Genomic DNA, 21,284 nt, shown 5'->3' with positions numbered 1-21,284 from the left:
CCCCCTAATCTGGGAGAGCGGGGTCTCTCTTCAAAATGAATATTGAGGCAGTGGGTCCTTTGCTGATTTTAGCCCAAGAAAATGCCCAGTCTTGCCACACTTCAGAGCCCACCTTGACTCACATTCACATGTCCCAACTGGCACGTGCTTTAATTCACTTGCACAACAAATTCAAATAGCTACGTTATTTTCAGTAAGGTGTGTGTACATACAAGTGTACATATTGAAATGTATCCATTTCTCACTACAGTCCTTTACATGTCTTCATCTTGAGTCCTAAACCTTTAGGAGACACAGGGACATGCTGTTGGCATCCATCTGTCTCAAGAGACAATGGAGTGTGGTCCTGGGGGTGAAGTTAAGCATTAAGCATTAAACCGCACCAAAGCGGCCTCCCTGGGCCGCAAGCTTGGGCAGTGTGTATGGAGGTCCTGGCCTGCCCAGATGACAAGAACCCCCTTCACAGCCTCACTGATGTGGTCCAAAGGAAAGCAGAGCAATATATTTGGCAACAGCTTGGCTGCAGGAATTGCTGAAGATGCCATCCAGCCGTCTTAGGAACTCCGCTCTGGATTTGTGTGACGTTTACTCCTCAGCCTTTTCTTCTCCTTTCAAGGCTATGTTTCATTCAAATTAGCAAAAACTCAGTTTGAACACACTGGGATGCTCTGTGAAGAGACAAGAAGAGGGTTCTCCACACAGTCCCTTAACGGCATAAGGGATGAATAGCTTCTTGGTGATGCTTTCAACAATTTCTAAAGGGATATGGGCCACAAGAAAATGTCTGGGCTTTTCTCTTCATTACTGCAGTATGGACATGTAGCAAGATTTCTTGGATTCATTTTCAAAGTAATTTTTCTTTTGTCTTCCATTTCTGACATGGGTCAGCCATCTCTCATCATCCCTGATTGTTGACTGTGCTGACTGGTGTAGATGGGAATTGTCCTCCACAACATTTGGAGGACAACCACGTTGGCTACCCTTGATCAGAATAATCTCCAGTTGTGACTGTGGCAGCCATAATGTCAATAACAGACACTTGAAGGAAGATTTCACCATTTATTCCATTTACTATATGTGCTCTTCCTGTTCCCACCTGTAAGAACTGTGAGACTTAACATGTTCACAGATCTTCTTACATGTTGTGATCTACTAAAGCTGTGCAAGAGCCAGTTCTGATCTCTTAATAACTTCCCTCAGTGATGCCTGTATTCTGTTGTATGTATTTCCGCTGCCTTTCTGTCTATATTTTTCTAGCTTTGGGAACAGTTTAGTTGGATAATTTTTCCAGAAACAGTAGCCTGATCATTGATAGGACACAAGCAGGAGCTGTTCCTTACCACTGAAGCTGAGATAGATAGATGATAGATAGATGATAGATAGATAGATAGATGATAGATAGATAGATAGATAGATAGATAGATAGATAGATAGATAGATGATAGATAGATGATAGATAGATAGATATACTCACAGTATTGAACTTTCTGTTGCATGTATAGCTGAGACCTGATTATGTCCATTCATTTTTTAAAAATGATTTTCTAATTACAAGCCTATACAAACATTTTTTGTTTACATGGTCTGTGTTAAGTTTTCCATTGCTGCCCTCTAATGGACAAAGAGAAGACAGCTGTATTGCAGCCAGTGCCGGATTTATGTATAGGCTAAGTAGTCTGAAGCCTAGGGCCTTTAAATCTAGGGGGCCTCGCCAGCCTGCCCTCTTCCCAGTGCTGCAGTCTCCCCTCTCGCAAAACTGCAAACCTAAGACTTCATGCAAGGGCAGGGCAACTCAGGCCCACCAACTATGAGACTCAGGGCTAGCCAGTGGGGCCCAATTTGAAGCAGTGGGGCGCAACTTGAAATTATTATTTTTTTGAAGGGACCCAGTTCACAGCCAAAGTCTGCAAAAAATTATAGATATAAATAAAATCCATTTAGATTGCCCTGGTGCGGGGGGGCCTTAGGAACAGCACGCGGGGCCCAATTTGGCCAAATTGCTCCAATTGCCTTAAGGTCAGCCCTGATGAGACTATGCAGGGGTTGGACTCACAAGCCCTGCACCTTCTAGGTCCCTGGTGTCACCATTCAGAATACAAACTCAAGGACTTGTTATGGAAATAAAGGGGGGCACTTATTGGAAATCAGTTTTGTCACCTCCCCCCCCCCAAACCCAGAGACAATGAGCCCAGCCAGCTTTTATTCACAATCGCATAAGCACTACACTACAGCATGGCCATAAACTTGTACGTTCAACCACTGAAATATGCACCCAATATGTAGCAATGGAGATTTATGTCACTGCTTTATGAATGAACTCTGTGTTGTATGAATGGACTCTGTATTTTGCAAATTACCTAAGTGCCACCAATAGGGAGCTCTAGAATCTGACAGCTAACCAACTGGGTACTACCAAACAGCGACCCCTATTGCTGAAAGCAGGTAACCAGCAGGGAATGCTTCAGCTCAGCCTTTGCACTGTTGACTGAACACCCCCTGCTGTGCAGATAATGGAGAAAGCTCATAAATTGTATCCCTTCTGGCATCCTGGCCAACTCTATTATGCTGGTGTAAACCCTGGTGCACCAGAAGCCCAGAATAGCAGCAAATAAAATACGTCAGTGACTGATAAGATTTGTCAACCAGTTCTTCCAAAGTCTTCCTAAATTATAAAGCTCCAAAATACAGGCCAAAAGAGAACAGGTCTGGGAAGAGCAAGGCATACAATTGGCACCACCAGTGAAAAGGACCTGCTCTGTGTAGCTCCTGCTCTGTCATTTGATAGGGTTCCCACTTGCCCTCCTTCTTGACATGGAATGCTCTCTATTGGAGTCTCCAGGTCCAGTACAAAGACCATAAGAAGGGAGAGCAGGAACCCTGAAGTTCCCAACAGCTGATAATCAACCAAGCAATCACACAGGTCACCTTTGTCACAGTCAGGACGCCTATGTCCTGGCCAGGCTTGTGCTCAATCTTGTTTTTGTACAATATTGTTCATTCTCAGTAACCAAAATTATATTATCAACATATATAAACAGAAAAGTTGTTTTCCTTCATTTGCAAGGAATCGTACAAAACAAAGTGGCACTAATAAAGAAAAGTTCCAGGGTGGCAACAGAAAGCAAACTAAAAATGCTTTTGCAGTTCATCAGAACTATCCAGCAATATCAAGTAATAGGAAAACTGGTGCTATTAACAGTGATCCTTCTAGTTGGTTAATTGGTTTGGCAACTTCCATGTACATGACATGTGATGCTAATTATTTCCCCAAAGGGTTAAATGATAACTGATCAGAGGCAGCTACAAATGGCAACAAAATATCTGTGAAAGGAAGAGGAGCAGGTTTGCTCAAGTGTGTTACAGGCAGAAATACTGTTTGTAATGAAGTGAGAGCAGTAGTTTACTCGCTTGAATTAACAAATAAGAAAGTTTTGGGAATTTAAATTCTAGATTAAAATTGATTACTTCATTGAGAAGGGGATTTTAAGAAAAACACTGGGGCCTAATTTGAATAGTAGAGTGCCTGGTATCTGGTGGGTAAACTCATCCTTTATTTCCACACTGTGGCTGCAGACCAAATCACCTGTCAAGAGAGTTATGAGCTTCAGGTGAGGGTCAGATGCCTTGTCAATCTCAGCAGGTATATAAGAGGACAACCGTCCTGGCTAGGCCTTTGCACTGGCCAGCTTCTTATTAACTGTCCATTTTAAAAAATTAAAATGAAACATACCAGCTTATCTATATACTTACTTTATTGTATAATTTGATTATACACATGCTATATTTAATGCTTGATTTGGATTGTTTTATTGTGCATTTTAAATTAAGGATGTTTATATTTTAATGCTTGTGCAATTAATCTTATTTATAAACCACTTATGAGCCTATTCTGGCATTGAGCTGCATGTGAATATAATTTATTCCTCTGAAGCCTTTGGGCTGAGGAAACTCCCTGTTTTCTTTTTGTTAAAATGTGTAGTACAGTTTGGTTGTGTGAATTAATTTATAAAGGCCCTATATATGGGTAGGCAGGGCTGTGAAGGTTTAACAAATGTACCTGTATGTGTGTTAAAGTAATTAAACAACCGCCATCTTGCCATCCCATTTGTCTGTTTCTCCAGCTACTGACCAAAGATGTGAAGCAGAGGCTGGGTTGTCAGGAGGATGGTGCAGCCGAAGTAAAGAGGCACCCATTTTTCAAGAGCATGAATTTCAAACGCTTAGAAGCAGGAATGTTGGACCCTCCTTTTGTCCCTGACGTAAGTGATGCTTGAAAGAGAATCTCAGTACTTGAAGTGGATCTTGAAAGCAACCAATGGCATACACCACTTGAGATTGTTCTCTCACATAAATGGCAGCTGCTTGCTTTCTGTTCCCTGTTACATTCTGTTTTACTTGAGAGCTAGCATGGTTAAGTGGCCATATGTTGACCTTGGATGCCAGGGTCCGATAATTCTTTGTTCAGTCACATACTTTTATTTCAGGGTACTATTTTTGATAGGGCAAAGTCACTGGAGGGCATAAATGGATTTAACAGTAATTTCCAAGAACTCTTAGGACCTGTAATCCTGTGAGGGTAACTAACGATCTCTTAGCAAATACTTCTCGGAACATTAATTTCAAATACAGTTCCCAGGATTTTTTTGAGGAAGCCATGACAATTGCATTGGAGTATAGAGGTGAAATAAGCTTGTAGTGTAGATTACTTTTCCTTGCAACTTTGCCATGGTGAAATTGGGCTAGTATGTGGTTTTTCTGCTTGAGGGGATGAACAAGGTGGTCGTTCCCTGCCCTCCCCCCCTCCAATTCCACAGACAGAAGCATACCATACCGACAGCTGACTCTTACTCCCAACATTGGTGGGAGAAGAACATCCTCCAGACTATCTTAGAAAGGATAGGACAGGCTGTGTGGCATTTACATCTGTACCTTCCAACACCTTGGCAGGACTACCTGGGAGTATGGTGGCCAGTCAATCTCTGTACAAAATGGACTGTTGCTGGGGAACCACCTACAGTGGTGCCTCACAAGACGAAAAGAATCCGTTCTGCGAGTCTCTTCGTCTAGCGGTTTTTTCGTCTTGCGAAGCAAGCCCATTGACGGATTAGCGCTATTAGCGGCTTTTAGCGGCTTAGCGGATAAGCGGCTTAGCGGCTTAGAAAAAGGAGGGGGGAGGGGGGGAACCGCAGGAACTCGCAAGACATTTTCGTCTTGCGAAGCAAGCCCATAGGAAATTCGTTTTGCGAAGCACCTCCAAAACGGAAAACTCTTTCATCTAGCGAGTTTTCCGTCTTGCGAGGCATTCGTCTTGTGGGGCACCACTGTATAGCTGAAAGTGGGCTCTCCTAAATAATGAGACCTCCTAAGTCTCCAGTGACCATGTTCAATCCATAAGAACCCCCAAGCTTCCACAGAAAGTATACTAAGAATAATATTTCATCAAAACAAACCAAGCTGTTTTACCATTTTCCTCGTGAAATAGATTTGAAGCGTCACCTTCAAAGCGCTTGGCAATGAAACTGCACATTTTTCGATACATTCGTGTCTTGTAATTGGCATTCATTTAACTTCTTTTTCAACCAGCTCTCTAGAGTTTGGCTTCTAAGCAAAGATTGAAAAAAGTTACTTTGGATGTCTCCCACTGGGGTTTTCCAGTTATAGCTATGCGTAGAGTGGCTGCAGTTCACGAGAGACAAAATCCATGCCTGCTTGGACAAACAGAGCAAACTTTGTGGTTCTGCGAGCCCTGGCCTAAATGCCAAGTCAACTGAAATTTTCATTCAGTTAGTTCTCCCCTTTTAAGTTGTTTCTGTTTAAATGGGGGGGGGGGGGCTGTTTATCACTTTAAAGCATTGAGATTCCACTTAATTATTTTTTAAACTATGTATATTTTTTCCTTTTTAAATATTGGCGCTGCAATTTTCTATAATGGAAACGTTTCAGTGTATAACTGTTTTAATGGGGAGGTGAGGGCAGTAGGTTATGAGTGGAGCACTTGCTTTGGGTACTGAAGTTCCCATGCTGAATCCCCAGCACCCCCAGGGGAGAGACTCCTTGTCTGACACCATGGAGAGCAACTACCAGTCAACGTTGGAAAATATTGGGGCCCATGGGTCAATGGTTTGAATCTATATAAGGCAGCACCTGACGTTCCTTCCTAGGTACTGATTGTAACCATGCCTATGAGGCACATGACAATGTTTGTATTACAACGCAGTGCTGCTGTTAAGCATTCTCATTCAGCGCCTCACCCACACATTGTGGACTCTCTCACTTTTTTTTTCTGCTGCGGCAGCCCAGAGCAGTATACTGCAAAGACGTGTTGGACATAGAACAGTTTTCAACTGTCAAGGGAGTGAACCTGGACCAAACAGATGACGATTTCTATTCCAAGTTCTCCACAGGCTCTGTTTCTATTCCATGGCAAAACGAGGTAAATAAATACTTCTTTTTCCCTGTCAGGTGATTCTAATGCTTCCTGCCCTCAGCCTTTAAAAATTCCATAAATACCCATATATTCATGGGAAAATTTGACACATTGCTATTACTTTCAGAGGGGAACAATTGTTTTGATAATGTTGGTAATGTTTATGTTCATGCCTATTTTCTTTTTCTTAAAAATTAACGAGTACCAAATGAGACCTTTGAAGTTCTCTAATGGACCGCAGAGTACTCTTCTTTATTAGATTTTGAAATATGTTTCAGTGCACAGAGATAAAAGCCTACAATGTCCGAAAGATTTGTATAGATCTTGGGGGTAGATTTGAAGGGGGGTACCCTTCAGTTGGGCCCTATTAGAAGAATGAGGCAAGATTAACCTTCTTTTGCTTCCTTGTTTTATTTTTAACTCGTCCTGAGGTCTCAGGCATGGCCATGTCATGGAGTTAACCCCAGCAAGCTTACAACAAAGCGCCAAGGCAGCCTTTCGTTTCTTTAAGTTGACATGGGTTGCTTTTGTCTGCAGGGCTTTTATTTATTTCCAAATTTGTTCTATTTAAGGGCTTATAAACCACTTCCAAACAAGTGCTGCCCTGGGCTGTTTTGGTAGAAATGGTGGGGTATAGATTTAATACATAAATAAATGTTTCCTAAATAGCATACAGCAGGGGGGGAAACCCAACAACATGCCGAACTTTTCCATGTATAAGACTAGGTTATTTCCCTTAAAATCATGCTAAAAAGTGGGGGTTGTCTTATATATGGGTAGTTGGTTGCTGCCGCAGCTGTCAGCAACTATTGTATGTGTTATTGGTTGCTGCATCAATGGGTGGTGTTGATTGGCCAACACTGCGTCAATTGGGTGGGCGATTGGCAGCTTCTGCTGGCAAGGGGACAGACGGGAGGCGGATTTTGCTCAACAACTCTGGGCAATCCTTCCCCCCCCCCAAAAAAAAAGCTCAGCAACTTTTTGCCATCTCCCCTCATTGTCTGAAGTTTCAGCCCCCCAAAATAGGGGGCATCTTATACATGGGGGCGTCTTATAGACGGAAAAATACGGTATGTGGTAAAAATGAGCAGCATTGGAGCTGAGCTGCAACACTGGCTTCGTAGCTGCAGTGTCACTGCCACTGACCAGGAGGAAAGAGGCAGTGGGGATGTCAGGGTTTTGTCGGCACAGCAGCTGAAGCTTCGGATTGACTTTGCTGCTTCCCTGTATCCCCATCCCTTACCCCTCTCTCTCCCAGTAAGCAGCAGTGAGCTGGGGAAGCTGGTGCTTCTACCCCAAGAGGCAAGCCATGAATGAAAACGAGATATACCAAGTTGTCTTACAAACAGATCTTAAATAAAGAATGGGGGAAATTTATAATTTATCTTAAAAACCATTCTAAATAGCTGAAATTGTTAGTAGGATTGGAATAACACTTGTAGTTTAATGGTGAATTTTGGATATAATGGAGATGTAAAAGATTTGGATTATTATAAAAGATGCAGGAGGAAATGGCTAACAATAGGACCCACAAATGGAAGGAGGGAAGTCCAGGAGATTCTATGGAATCTTGTCTTCATGTTGTATTTTGGATATGTGATTGTAACACTGCAAATTGAAAAACCGAATAAATAAAATTTAAAAATAAAAACAGATCTTAAAATCATCCAAACACAAAATTCTTTGCAGTATTTAATATGAAATGGCCAAGTCACTCTTCAAGAAAACCTTCCTTTAAGAAAGGTAAATTTCTAATAGCCTCCTGAAAGCAGAAGTGCTGGGTGCTTGTGTAAATTCAGTCAGTAGCTGATTCCAGACATACTTATTGGGCACACAGAATGGCGGCCCGTCAGAAGAATGCAATTGCTCACTAGGGCCAAATGGGATAAGGCGTTCCCACAGTTAACACGGCGCCACATAATTTAGAGGTTTAAATGCTAAAGCAACATCTTGAGCTGAGCATGGTAGCATATTGTCATCCGCCACAGTTCACTTAGCAGAGGTGTCCTATTGTGTTGGGAGAATGTCCCAAGTCCACAGCCTGGCTGCTGCGTTTTGCATGAACTGCGGCTTCCAAACTATGCCCCAGGGAAGCCCCACACGGAGTGTGTAGCAGGAATACAATCTTGAGTACCACCATGGCCAAGCTATCCCAGCCCTGGAACAGATGCAGCTGTCTTATCAGCTGGAGTTCATAAGAGACACTTCTAGTTGTTTCCTAACCTGTTTCCTCCTTCCTGTTACTGACTGGTAATGCATTCTAACAATGGTGCTTTTGAAAGGTGAGCCCCTTCACAGCCTTGAGAAACCTCTCAGCTCAGTTTCTGCAACAAGAAAAGTTGAATCTCATTCACAGTACAGAGCTGAAAGATTTAAACTTCCCTCACTCCTCCAACACTGTAATAGAGGAATTGCCCCATTGTAGCACTGCGATGAGAGGAAAAATTTGAACTTCTTGTTTGAACCTCAGTGCTAAGATGAAGAAATTTGTTGCCCCCCTCTCTCTTTCTCTTTCTCTTTCTCTCTCTGTGTGTATGTGTCACACAGAGAGAGAGAGAGAGGTGGGAGGGTGAGAGTGGGGCTGTATGTGGAGATTTGTGTACTAGGTTAGTATATATGGAGGGCATGTGAATGGCATTAAGCCCTCAGAGATTTCATCAGCCTTCAATGTGGCCCCCAAGCTTCAAAGAGTTAGCCATCCCTAATGTAACCAGTCTTTGGATCATAAATTGACAGGATGGAGTACAATTTAGAGATCTCCAGAATCGTTATTTACTAAACTACTATGAGCGTACCATTGTGTTTAGTTTACACTGTTATGCATATAATATTCTCCATCATTGTGAGGTTCATTTTATTATAGAAAATAGGTTTAATTGGTTCAGTAGTAATTTGTTGCAAAGGCTTCGAGATTCCACTTTTAGTTCTGTTTCCCACTGCACGGCAGCATGGAGGCAAATTCGTTTCACATTGTACTAAATTGTTAATACATTGTGGGAACCCATAAATGGCAAGATAGTCGACAGAACTGCTGCCCCTCTCTAGACACCATCGGAGTCCCAAGGTTGGCCTCACAACCATTTAGCCATTTTTCCTTTCATCATCTATCTGTAGAGTTGTTATCCTGTGCACCACGACACTCACATAAGTCTGTGCACAGCATCAAACTGTGCAATCAGTTTGACACAGAACGAGTGCAGAGTTGAAGCTACAAGGTTATCCATTGAACTGCAGAGATCTTCACAGACAGCAGACTGCTGCTTATTCAACACCAGAATGAGAGAGAATGAAAAGGTCAGCTAGTTGAGCTGCCTGCTAGGCCACAAACCAGTTTTAACTTCAAAGATGGCAGCCAGTCGGGCTGTGAGTAGAAACCACCCGACAGGTTTTCTCAAATGATCATTTACTGATGGATAACCCCCCACTACCCAGCTGCAGCTCTACTAGCCCCTGATGGAAAGCATATGCTTGAAAGCAGAGGAGGAGCGTGTCCCAGACGTCAGGGAAAATGAGAGTTGTTGACTAGCAATATATGAAAAGCAATAGCTTCCCTGTTTCTGCCTTTAAAGAATGGTGGTCTGCAAATCTGAGACAGAACACCTGTGCGGTTCAGAATACCACATGGGCCGCCTTTTCCCATACGAACCTGCCCAGACTCGGAGATTAACAATTGAGGCCCCTCTGTGTGTGTGCCTCCAAGAGGGTGGCATTACAGAATCCTCTTCCCTGGGACAGTGACAGATTTAGGATGGTGCGAGTGGTTGTTTATCTTGTTGACATCTGATGGGAGGGTGTTCCACAGGGTGGGCATGACTACTGAGAAGGCCCTCTGCCTGGTTCCCTGTAACCTCACTTCTCACAATAGGAAACCACCAGAAGGCTCTCTGAGCAGGATTCAGCCTAAATGATGGAGGTGGAGACAGGAACATTTTGAGAATATTTGCATTCCTTGGGCGGGAGAGTAGGGACTGCAATTTTCTTTGGCTGCCTAAGCATTTTCAAACAAGAGTTTTCCGAGCCAAAAAAGAAAATGCAGGTGCAATAATGTATCCCTCTCTTCTTTTCATTTTGCTAGATGATCGAAACGGAATGTTTTAAAGAACTAAATGTGTTTGGACCAAATGGTACTATCTCACCAGACCTTAACAAAAGCTACCCGCCGGAACCGCCGAAGAAAGGATTGCTGCACAGAATATTTAAGCGTCAGGTGAGAGCCTTGAGTCTTTGTGTGAGTAAGAGCCATTCTAAATGGAAATGGATTTTCACATTGCATATGAATATTCATTAGTCTGGATCAAGGCTTTCTTTCTGACATACAGTTGAGCAGAAAGTGCTTTAAAGGAAAAAGAAAAAAACATTTGCACCTGCTGTAACATTAGAGAATTTAAAATTTCCCATCGCTGTTGAAACAAACATAATGTGTTTTTCAAATAAAAACTACTGCACTCTGCAGCAAGTAGCAAATAAAAGCAGAGAAGAATTCACTTAATGAGAACTGTAGCTTGCTCTTTTTCAAGGTCATGTATATGAGATCCTCATTTTAAGCAGACCCGTCCTTTGTTTCAGGAAATACACAACTTTGCAGTGGGATTGCAGCAAAGATCAGGTTATATTCAATATAAATGCATAGTGATTCCACTTGCACAACAGGACTTCCCCCATGTGCCTCCTAAAACTGTTATGGGGGTTCTCCCAGCCCCTCAGGAACGACAGGGAGGAGAAGAACAGAAGTTGTTCCGCCCGCACATTCATTTAGTTGAATACCGCCCATTATTCATTACTGTTCAGGGAGACCAATAGCAAAGGCTAGGGGTAAGAGCTTGGAGATTTGAGAGCCATTCATACTGAGGGTGAGATAAAACTGAGTGGCCACGGCTTATAGCTGTGTCCTGCATTGGGATTGTTCAGGTATTTAGCAGAGAGGAAAGGCATGGAGCAGAAGTCGGGAGTGGGTGTGCATGGGGTTCAGTTGGAACAACGCGTGGAAGAAGGGGGGGAAGGAGCCAGAAATATTCAAGGTGGAAGGTGCTGAGACAGTTTTTGTTATGTGGCAATCCAGGGAATTGTGCAGTTAGTTTAGATTTGCATCTCAAAGGGGGAGGAATCCAGCAGAGCAGAATGCACTGTAATAAAATTCACTGATATTCTTCACTTCCCCCTGTCTTAATCCAGTGAATTTTCTGACATAATCCAAGCACAGCCAAATCAGGTAGTCCTTATAATCCTTACAAAAAGTGCTCAAGCTTGGACGTTGGCTTACCTGGATGGGGAACCTGTGGTCCTCCAGATGTTAACGGACTACAGCTTCCAACATTCTTGACTGTTGGCCATGTTGGCTGGAGCTGGTAGAAATTGGAAAATCTCTGGAAGCCACAGGTTCTTCATCCCTGTTGTAGCAGAAGCCCAATAATGAGTAGACACCAAGAACACCTCTCTTCATGCCCTGGCTGTCTGAATGTCACACATACCTGGAGTCATTATTTGCTTAAAACTGGGGCTCAACATTTTATGAACCTAAGAGGAGTTTGTGGGAGACATGTAAACTTGACAAGTAGTTTAAAAGGCTACAATTTCCCCCTTTTGTACCACAGGTTTGTTAAGGATCCAAGATTCAGAATATTTGCAGCTCATCATTGGCAGATTACATTTCATCCTGGGAACTCTAGACCAATGTGGTGGATGCAGAACATTCTGGGAATCTTAACTTTTTTTCTCCCAATCTCTCTTTCACTCTCTTTTAACTCTTTCAGCATCAGAACAATTCCAAGACTTCTCCAAACTCAAAGGCCAGTTTAAATCACCATATCAATTCCAACCATGTAAGTTCAAACTCTACTGGAAGCAGCTAGTTCTATCTTGGCTTTTGTGAATCTGCACTTTGCATCCTTCCACTATACTGTATGGAGCTTCGAGGATGAGAGAGAGAAAGAGAGAGAGAGAGAAAGAGAGAGCACCCAACATTGAGCTAGAAGATCAACGAGTCTCCTACTGAGGGAGATTCCCCCCCCCCTCACCGTTCCTTCCAGTGGAGCCTCCCATTTTCATGAAGAATTTTCCTCTCAGGTCTGTTTCTGGAGGTGGCACTCGAGGTCTCGTGACTCACCGTTGTCTCTGTAGGACATTGCAATAGAAATCGGAGTCCAACAACTTGCACGTATTTAAAATAGCATCATAACTAGAACTGAACTTTGTCCTTATTATTTTTAAAGAAAAGGTTTTGTAAATTTCTCTATTGTCTCAGTTTACATTTTGTACATTTGTATTTAAATGAAAGTCGGACTTGGGGATGTATATTTTCTGAGCAGCAGCTTGTAAAGCCATGTGTTTTAAGACTTACTTTTTTTTTAAGAAAATCAAAGTGACTCAAGACTTCCAGAGACTTAAAATGAGATGGTTTTGTTTTGTTGCAAATATAGAAATTTATTCATACGTTCCTTTTTTTCATATCAGTTCTGTTGATATGAATTTTTATGCCATGCTTCATTCTCTTTTTCATCTGTTTCATTTACAGCAACACTGCAGACTAGTGTCTTCCCCCTGTTTTGTTACAGGCCTTGCATTTAATGCAACCTCAAACACACAGACAAGATCTGCCATCTCTAAGGACGCTAAAACACTATGTCTGGGGTTCAGAATGTCATGGGACCAATGCTGTTGCTATTTGCACTTTTTTGTAGTTAGAATTCCCTTTTATGTCTGTTGCTGAAAAGCCCCCCCCCCCGGCTTAAAGTCCCTCCTCTCTCCCCTCCCCCACAAACCCACCACCCCAAGCCTGTTTCCAGTGTTTCTGTTATTCTTGCTAGATCAAGAAGAGCAAACATACACGAGCTCAGACACAGGAAGCCACCTGCTCTCCACATGAGAAACTCAACCTTTGATGCTCATGTCAAGAAGATGCCAAGAAAATGACTTGATATCATCTCCAGGTGGAGTTTTGCACAGGCCCATTGAGAAAGGGTGCTGGATTCATGTTGGATGTTGCAGTCATAAACTTGTGACTCCTGAGTTCCTATTGCACTGATCTATATAGCTCTTGCTGGTTCCCACCCTTGTATACTGCATCCCAGGCACAAGAGCAGAATCGGTATGGTTGATGCAGTCTACCTACCAGCAAGTATTCCCAGCTCCACTCCTCTTCCATACGCAACATTTTGTTTTGAAGTAAAGAGAGTCCCAAACCACCAAGCTTTGCTCAAAATGGCAGCTTCCTCACATGACAGTACATCTTTTCTATTCCATGTCTATTTTGCCAGGAACTTCAGAAACTTCAGAGTATAACTTCACATCCTTGGCATTAGGGCATAAAGAAGAATTGCAACATGATCTATCGTGTGGGCATGTGGATCACTGGAGACAAATATTTGCTTTTACTTCCGTCTTACAGATGACAGCTCATGCAAATTTTAAGAGCTATGAATAGCACAAACAAAGTGAGCTACAAGCAGTTTGTTTCAAAAGAGATTATTTTAGTCAAATCACCACACTTGGTCTATATGTTTCTAAGCAGCAGGAGGACACAACATTTCAAATATTCCATAAAGCAATTTAAAAATTGTCTTGACCCAATGCATAGGAACCCATTTGTCTTAGGACTGCTTCATCTGTTATGTTTGAAATACATTCTTAGCAGCTGTAGCTGAGCTTAAAGATTTGCAAAATGGAAGATCTAGGAAGATCTAGGAGCTGTTTGAGATTTTTACACTCCCTGCATCATTTTACCAAGATAAATTAAGATGTTGACCACATTTAGCACTGTGTGGATGAGCAGAAACTGGCCTGTACAACATATTTGAGCTTCCACTCCCTTCCTTCTGCTTCCATGTGACTGGGAGAAGGTATTAAATTTTGCTTAGTTTCATTTCCTCTGAATCCTATTTGTTAGATATGGGAGTAGGACAGGGGAAGTGTGTGACCTTGTTCCTGCTTTTCGATCTCGCTTGAACTATTGATACCATTGACCAGCTCCGTGGGGGGAACACCGTGTTCCAAGGATTCTGGTCTGATCTACAGGACCAAGTCTAGAGAACAGCATTGGGAGAGTGCTTTTCAGGCGCCTGAGAGTTATGCAGAGCACTATTTTATCCCCAATGCTTTTTGATATCTAGGTGAAGCCTCTGGGTGCAGTCATTAGGTATTTGGGAGCAATTTGCCATCAGTATGCTTATAGGGACGCGGGTGGTGCTGTGGGTTAAATCACAGAGCCTAGGGCTTGCCGATCAGAAGGTCGGCGGTTCGAATCCCTGCAACAGGGTGAGCTCCTGTTGCTCGGTCCCAGCTCCTGCCAACCTAGCAGTTCGAAAGCATGTCAAAGTGCAAGTAGATCAATAGGTACCGCTCTGGCGGGAAGGTAAACAGCGTTTCTGAGCGCTGCTCTGGTTCGGCAGAAGCGGCTTAGTCATGCTGGCCACATGACCTGGAAGCTGTACACTGGCTCCCTCAGCCAATAAAGCGAGATGAGCGCCGCAACCCCAGAGTCGGCCACAACTGTACCCAATGGTCAGGGGCCTCTTTACCTTTACCTATGCTTATAACACTCAGCTCTGTTTCTCCATAACATCTGCATCAGGAAAGGCCATGTGGTCCCTGGGACTAGACAGAGGTGTAGGAAGGTCAGGTGGTATCCAGTGCGGAACATTTCTTGTCACACCCCCCCCCACATTGATTTTTATTTTATCTTTTTGCCTGCATATTTTCTTACAAAGGAATGTGGATTCTGAGCCTCTGATAACAAGTAGGTGACTATGGACAGATACTTAAATCTACAGGATGGATTGTGTTTTGGCTTGTGTTATTTTATTTATATTTATTGTTTATACATTTAATAAAATTTATTTTTAAAAACCTGCAAAGTGGTTTGCCTAAACAAAACAAAAAAAAAAAAAACACCACAGCAGTAAAATTAAGAAAAATTAACAATCCTACTTTAAAACATACAAAAGCTAAAATATTAAGATTAAAATTACTTCAACTTCCTAAGCATCTAGTTATGCTTGCCTAAAGAAGAATGCTTTCAGCAGGTGCCCGAAAAAAGTATAGCAAAGGCACATGCTTTGTTGAAATTTCAGCCTTCACGACATAGGAAAACGGCCAAGTAAAGAGCTATTTTCGTGGAGGAGGGTCAAGATATTAACTGATATGCATGAGATTTCATATGTAGCTATGTAATCCCTAGTGTAGTAAGAGGACCTTTGGAGCAGGCTTTTTTTTAAAAAAAAAAAAGTTTTTTTATGAACCGCCCTGGTAGGGCAGTAATTGTTCCTTGATAATTTGTCACCCCCCTTCATAATGGCACCTGGGGAGGCCGGTCCCCCTTTCCTATGCCCCTGGGCCTAGATGCAGCGATGAGATGGATGAGGAAAAATAAGCTGAACTTGAATCCTGGCCTTACAGAGGCTCTTGGGCTGAGTGCTTCCCATGTCTGAGAAACTGGCCAATTGCCTGCCCTGAACAGGTTACCCTCCCCTCTGAAGGAGCAGGTATTCAGCTTGGGGGCCCTTCTGTATCCAGCTTATTCACTAGAGGCATGTAGCTAGATATGCCTTCTACCAGCTCCAGCTGGGGTGACAGCTTTGATCATCCCTGGCCCAGGAGAGCTCAGCCACAGTAGTTCACATTTTGGTGACTTCGAGACTGGATCACTACAACACCATGTGCAGTTTGGTTTGGAAACTGCAGCAGGATTGAGATAGGCATGAGATCCTGTCAGCATATAGCACCCCTGCTCAGAGATCTGCACTGCTTGCCATTTTGTTAGTGGGCTAAAATCAAGGTGTTGCTCTTAATATATAAAGCCCTGAGCAGTTTAGGACCAGTTTACTCAAAGGATCACCTTATCCCTTATATACCCACTTCAGTCTGTAGAACTTGCACTTCTGCCCCATAATATTTGTTCCGCTCTTGTAACAAATGGATCTTTTAATGTGGCAGATCTTGACTCTGAAACTCTCTGCCTGTTGACATTAGGCAGGGCCCTTTGCTGTATTCTTTGAAGCGCCTGCTAAAAACTTCCTTGTTTAGGCAAGCCTACCCAGGCATGTGAAGTTGATGTGTTTTAATCTGTAACTTTAGTCCATAATGTAGTTTTAACAGTTAGTTTTATTTATGTTCTGGTTTTTGAAACTTGTTTTTAACGTGGATGATTTAAAATGCATATTTCATATGCTTTGCAAACTGCTTAAACGTTTTATTTACAATTAAGCGATACTTAAATTAAATTTTAAAAAAATGAACCTAGAATTGAGGTTTAAAACAAACCCTGCTTAGTTTAACATGTCAGCTTTTTATAGCCAATGTTTGAAGTTAGCTTGTTTTTCAGACTGACCAGAGTTTGCTTTGAACTATGATCCCTGGTTTATGTCAGGATTCACAGCTGACCAGTAAGACAAGAGAGTGGATGCCTTTCTGCTCACACATGTAGTGCTAAACCATGGTTTCCTGTTTCATGCAGATGCAGCTGTTGTGAAAGATACAGAGCTGCTGTGAAAATTGGTGTCTCCATGTTGAGTTCTTCCTCACACCACATGGCAGCATACATTAATGGTTCCTGTTTCTATGCTTCATATTTCCTTTTAACAGCAGCCAGTGATGTGATGTTGGGGCTGGGAAAGACATCACCTGTGAAGAAGCATTTTAGTCTTTTGCCATGGCCACACCTGTGGTGAGAAACATATTGTACCCCAGATATGTTGATATGGCTTAAGTCATAAATGCTTCACAGAATTTACAGCGATTCAGTTGTTCAGCTCCTCTGGATATTTTAGACCAAATTGGTTTCTTTCCTTTTCCTATCCAACCAGCGTATTTTGAAACTAGTTTTGGCCACTGACTTTCTCCTCTACTAAGCTCTTGCATGATGAATAAAATGATGATGAGTAAGGATGATGCAGTGCCCATTGCCTTTCATGTACAATGATATCATATTTGCAAGAGATCTGCTGGAAGTGGCTTGTAAAAAGTTGTTCTTACTTAGATTGACAACTCAAAATTCCTGTAGCTGGTTAGCTAATACAAAAAGGCTGTGTGTATTGGATACCAATGTTGATCCAAGAGATTGAAACACGTTGATTTGGGGGTGATGCATGAGGGAGGTAGAAAAAACACCATGTGCAACAGAGGGCATTTGCAGTGGGGCAATTGTTTCATCAATTCAAGGTGCCACTTCTCTCCCCAAAAGTACAGAGCACATCATGAGCTTTCCCTTTCCCTTTTCCATCTCTGCTTCATCTCTGCCTTTCCATGGCTTTAGCCATAGTTCCATTGTGGATTTTCTTACCTTTCTTCCTCTTTCCAGGCCAATTTAGTTGGATGGTTTTTCCAAATAATATCAGGCAACACTGAACACAGAGTTTTGGCCTTCTCTCCCACCTTAACAAGAACAAAGATAAGTGATGAGGAGAGAACTGGGAAACTTCTAGAGCTGCCCCATATGATAGGAGTCGCAGAGCCTTTTCCCATTAAGAAATTCCAGGTGTGATTTGTTTTTTTCTTGACCTGCACTAATTTTCCATCAGCATTAACAGTTTTTGTTTTGAACAGTAATAACAAAAAATCTGGTACAGCAATAAGAATGCAACTTAGCACAGTTGCTCAGGACATATTATTGACTTTTAAAAAAGATTAAATGGAGAACCATGACTTGCCATGCGTAACAAGACTCTTGAACTGGAACATTTGTATTTTTTAATCTGAAAACTCTTCCTCTGCAAAAGTCCATGTATCTCAGATTTATTATTTGCATCTCGTTTGTAAAAGGAATCATGAGTGTGGGTGGCCCTCTCACTTGATTTTTTGGTTTTTTTCTGACATCTTTTCTGACATTTTGTAATCATCCATTTGAATCTCTGCATAACAGTGAAAGCTGTTGGGTAACAAAACATGGAATTCTGTAGAGGCCAAGCTGTAATTTGGAGGGTTGCTATATTAACATTTGTCTTTGTATTACCTGGAAAAGATGTCTAGGACTATTTCCTTTATAGAGAACCTCAGTGAATTGAAAACTGAATAAAACCTTAGAATTGAGCTTTGCATTTTAAGATTCCTGCAGAGTTAATAGAAAGACCATTCAACAAGTGGAGGGACAGTAGCTCCATAAGTTGTTTACCTTGTTAATATCAAAAACCAATAGGCATGAAGAAAACAATAAAAAAATTATTGGTATCTTTCCACCCATATTTGTTCTGATTGCTTAGGCAGATAATTCTGTGGCCTTCTCACCCAAAATTTCTTACACATAGCAGCACGCTGCTGTGGGAACTATCCCATCCCATGTGCAAGTGGAGACTGGACCTCACCCCATCTTAGAAGCTTGAATAAGTTGTTAGGGAGGAAAGTACTTTATACCAGGCCAGTCTATGTATCCATCTAGTCCATTATTGTCTACTTTGACCAGCGGTGACTCTCCAGAGTCTGCCTGAGAGCTTTCTCCATTACCTTCTACCTGACCCTTTTAACTGGAGATTCTGAGGATTGAATTTGGGACCTTCTGGATGCAAAGCACATGCTGGGGGTCCCTTCTCTTGTTAGAAGCTTGTTGTTGGGTTTGTTTCCATCGCATTAGAAATACTTCTGAGCAAGTCTGTGAAGCATAGTGGCACATATTCCAAGGTGGGTGGATGTCAAAAAGGACCTCTCTTCCTCAGCAAATAGGTCCATGCTGCTAGAGAAAGCAGGCGCAATCTCTTCACATCCCTGAGTACTTGGTGTGGGGTGGTTCCCCCCCAGTCTACACCTGCAGGACCACATGCAGTAGGGCAGATGCATGGAACCTGATGCCCAAGGCAGATTGCTAGGTGTAAAAAGGATGCCCAGCTGCATCACAGAAGGCCCTGAAGGCAACTGTCATATATTGAGAATCAAATGATTCAGCTTTTTGCCTGTATCAAGGGAGGCAATGGATTGAAATTCTCTGTTGCATTTCTGAGCAACTTAAAACACTTTCATCTATGATTTAGTTCACCATAGCAGACTTAGCTATATTGATTGACTATATTATGACTAGACGTATCACATTTTTTAAATAAAAAAATAATCACAACTTGCTAATTACAAATGACATCATGGGTCCGGTTTTAAAAGTATATTTAGGAGTCAGTGTTTTAAAGCACTCATCATACTTCAGTGTCTGTAAAAGACAGGCACTTCTTCAATAATGTTTTTCATATGTTAAAAAATATATACATTTTATAATAAATGGAACCAAATGTTCTCAATTAGAAAAAAATAGTGGCTGTTGGTATTGTAAGATAATAATAATAATATGATTAATAATAATAATTCTAGAATCCAAAGGGTTTTTTCATTTTGTTTTAATTTTCAGGGAGTTTCTTACATTGTTAAATGAGAATAGTTTTCATTTTGAGGTTGTTATTGACAATAATGGCTTATGTGTTTTCTGGCTGTTTGAAATCTCCGTACGCGTCTAATAATATTGCAGTGCTGCTGTATCTAGATCAAACCACTGTTTTGTTTTCCAATTTTTGTTTTGAGATTCCTTTTTTTAAAAAAGAAAAATAAATTCCTTTATTTAAGTATATGCCAAGTATTGTTCTGTTCCGCATTCACTTTACGCCCTTTTACCAGTTGCGTGTGTGCTCATAATTGAGTTAGATCCACTTCTCCATTGGGCATATAAAATTCGTACAGTGGTACCTCTGGTTACGAACTTAATTCGTTCCAGAGGTCCGTTGTTAACTTGAAACCATTCTTAACCTAAGTTACCACTTTAACTAATGGGGCCTCCTGCTGCTGCTGCACCACCATCACTGCCGCACGATTTCCATTCTCATCCTGAGGTAAAGTTCTTAACCTGAGATATTACTTCTGGGTTTGGGGAGTCTGTAACCCGAAGTGTTTGTAATCTGAGGTATTTGTAACCTGAGGTACCACTGTACTGTAATGTCAACAAGGGAAACTAAACCAAAGTTGAATCAGTTCCACTGGTGCCAATGGCAGAATCAAACACATGCTTAAATTTAGGTGTATTCACTCATCTTGCAATGAATTTAAAGCTAATAGAGGCCATTCAGTTCAATCTTCTTTTTTACTCTGTGCAGGGCTCCCTTTGGGTCTGCTTTAGAAGCTCTATCTGATGCAGAATGCAATGGCCGATGGGAGCTTCTAGTCGAGACAGGGCCATCTTAGTCATTAGGCTTAATGGCACCCTGCACCAGGGCCCCTGCCCATCAGGGGTGCCCAGCAGCGGGAGTCTGGGACCAACTGGGAACAGCTGCGAGGGCATGCTGGGCCGCAGCAGCGGCTCTTCGTATGGCTAGCCACGCTTTCTCGCTTCCTGCCTGGGAGAGGAGGCAGCGGCGGCGTGCAAAGCTACGCAACACCTTTCTCCCTCTTGCCCGTCCAGTGGCAGTAGCAGGACTACTGAAGAAGCCCGTGCGGCAAGCGAACCTCAAGCTGCCCAGGACGTGTGGAGAACGGGGAGGGGTGCTGCATCAAGGAAAAAGGTGGAGGAGGGAGTCATTCAGATTTGGGGTGGTGAGAGGGGAAAGCTTAGGGTGGGGCACACGACCATTAGGACTCAGTTCGTAGGTAAGGATGGACTCGAGAGCGTGCTCTCCGTGCAGTTAGTGGTTAAAAACAAACAAACACCAACAAAAGTCCTTTAAAGATGGGGGCGGGTTTTCAGTGAGGCATAAGCTTTCATGAGCTGCAGCCCATTTCGTTCTTTTAAGCATGTGCAGAGTGCCTTGATCTACCCACAGCTGCCCATGGTACAGAAGAGCCGAAATGAGTTTGAAAGTTGCCATGAATTTCAAGTGTGGGCACATGGATTGTGGGACTGTCCTCCACAAATGTAATATATACATATGTGCGAACCAGGTACAATGTGGAGTAGGAGGAGAGA

The 21,284-nt window shown here is 42.4% G+C and overlaps 1 protein-coding gene across 2 annotated transcripts in view; it reads left to right on the top strand.

Annotated features, from left to right (window-relative positions):
- The window catches only part of GRK5 (G protein-coupled receptor kinase 5), a 152,866-nt gene extending 132,908 nt beyond the window's left edge, over nt 1-19,958 (top strand). The window contains exons 13-16 of one of the 2 annotated variants that reach the window (XM_083741388.1): nt 4,122-4,259; nt 6,296-6,433; nt 10,503-10,634; nt 12,019-19,958. In XM_083741388.1, coding sequence (XP_083597514.1) covers nt 4,122-4,259; nt 6,296-6,433; nt 10,503-10,634; nt 12,019-12,027 — 417 coding nt within the window. In that variant the 3' untranslated portion in view covers nt 12,028-19,958. The remainder of the gene's footprint in view (nt 1-4,121; nt 4,260-6,295; nt 6,434-10,502; nt 10,635-12,018) is intronic. The other variant, XM_083741387.1, reaches the window with a different exon arrangement.
- Nucleotides 19,959-21,284: the final 1,326 nt, after the last annotated feature.

The sequence above is a fragment of the Podarcis gaigeae genome (genome assembly GCF_964106915.1).
Source record: "Podarcis gaigeae genome assembly, chromosome: 5".
Classification (NCBI taxonomy): Eukaryota; Metazoa; Chordata; class Lepidosauria; order Squamata; family Lacertidae; genus Podarcis; species Podarcis gaigeae.
The sequence above is the reverse complement of the archived record's forward strand: the minus strand, read 5'-3'. Positions and strand labels throughout refer to the sequence as shown.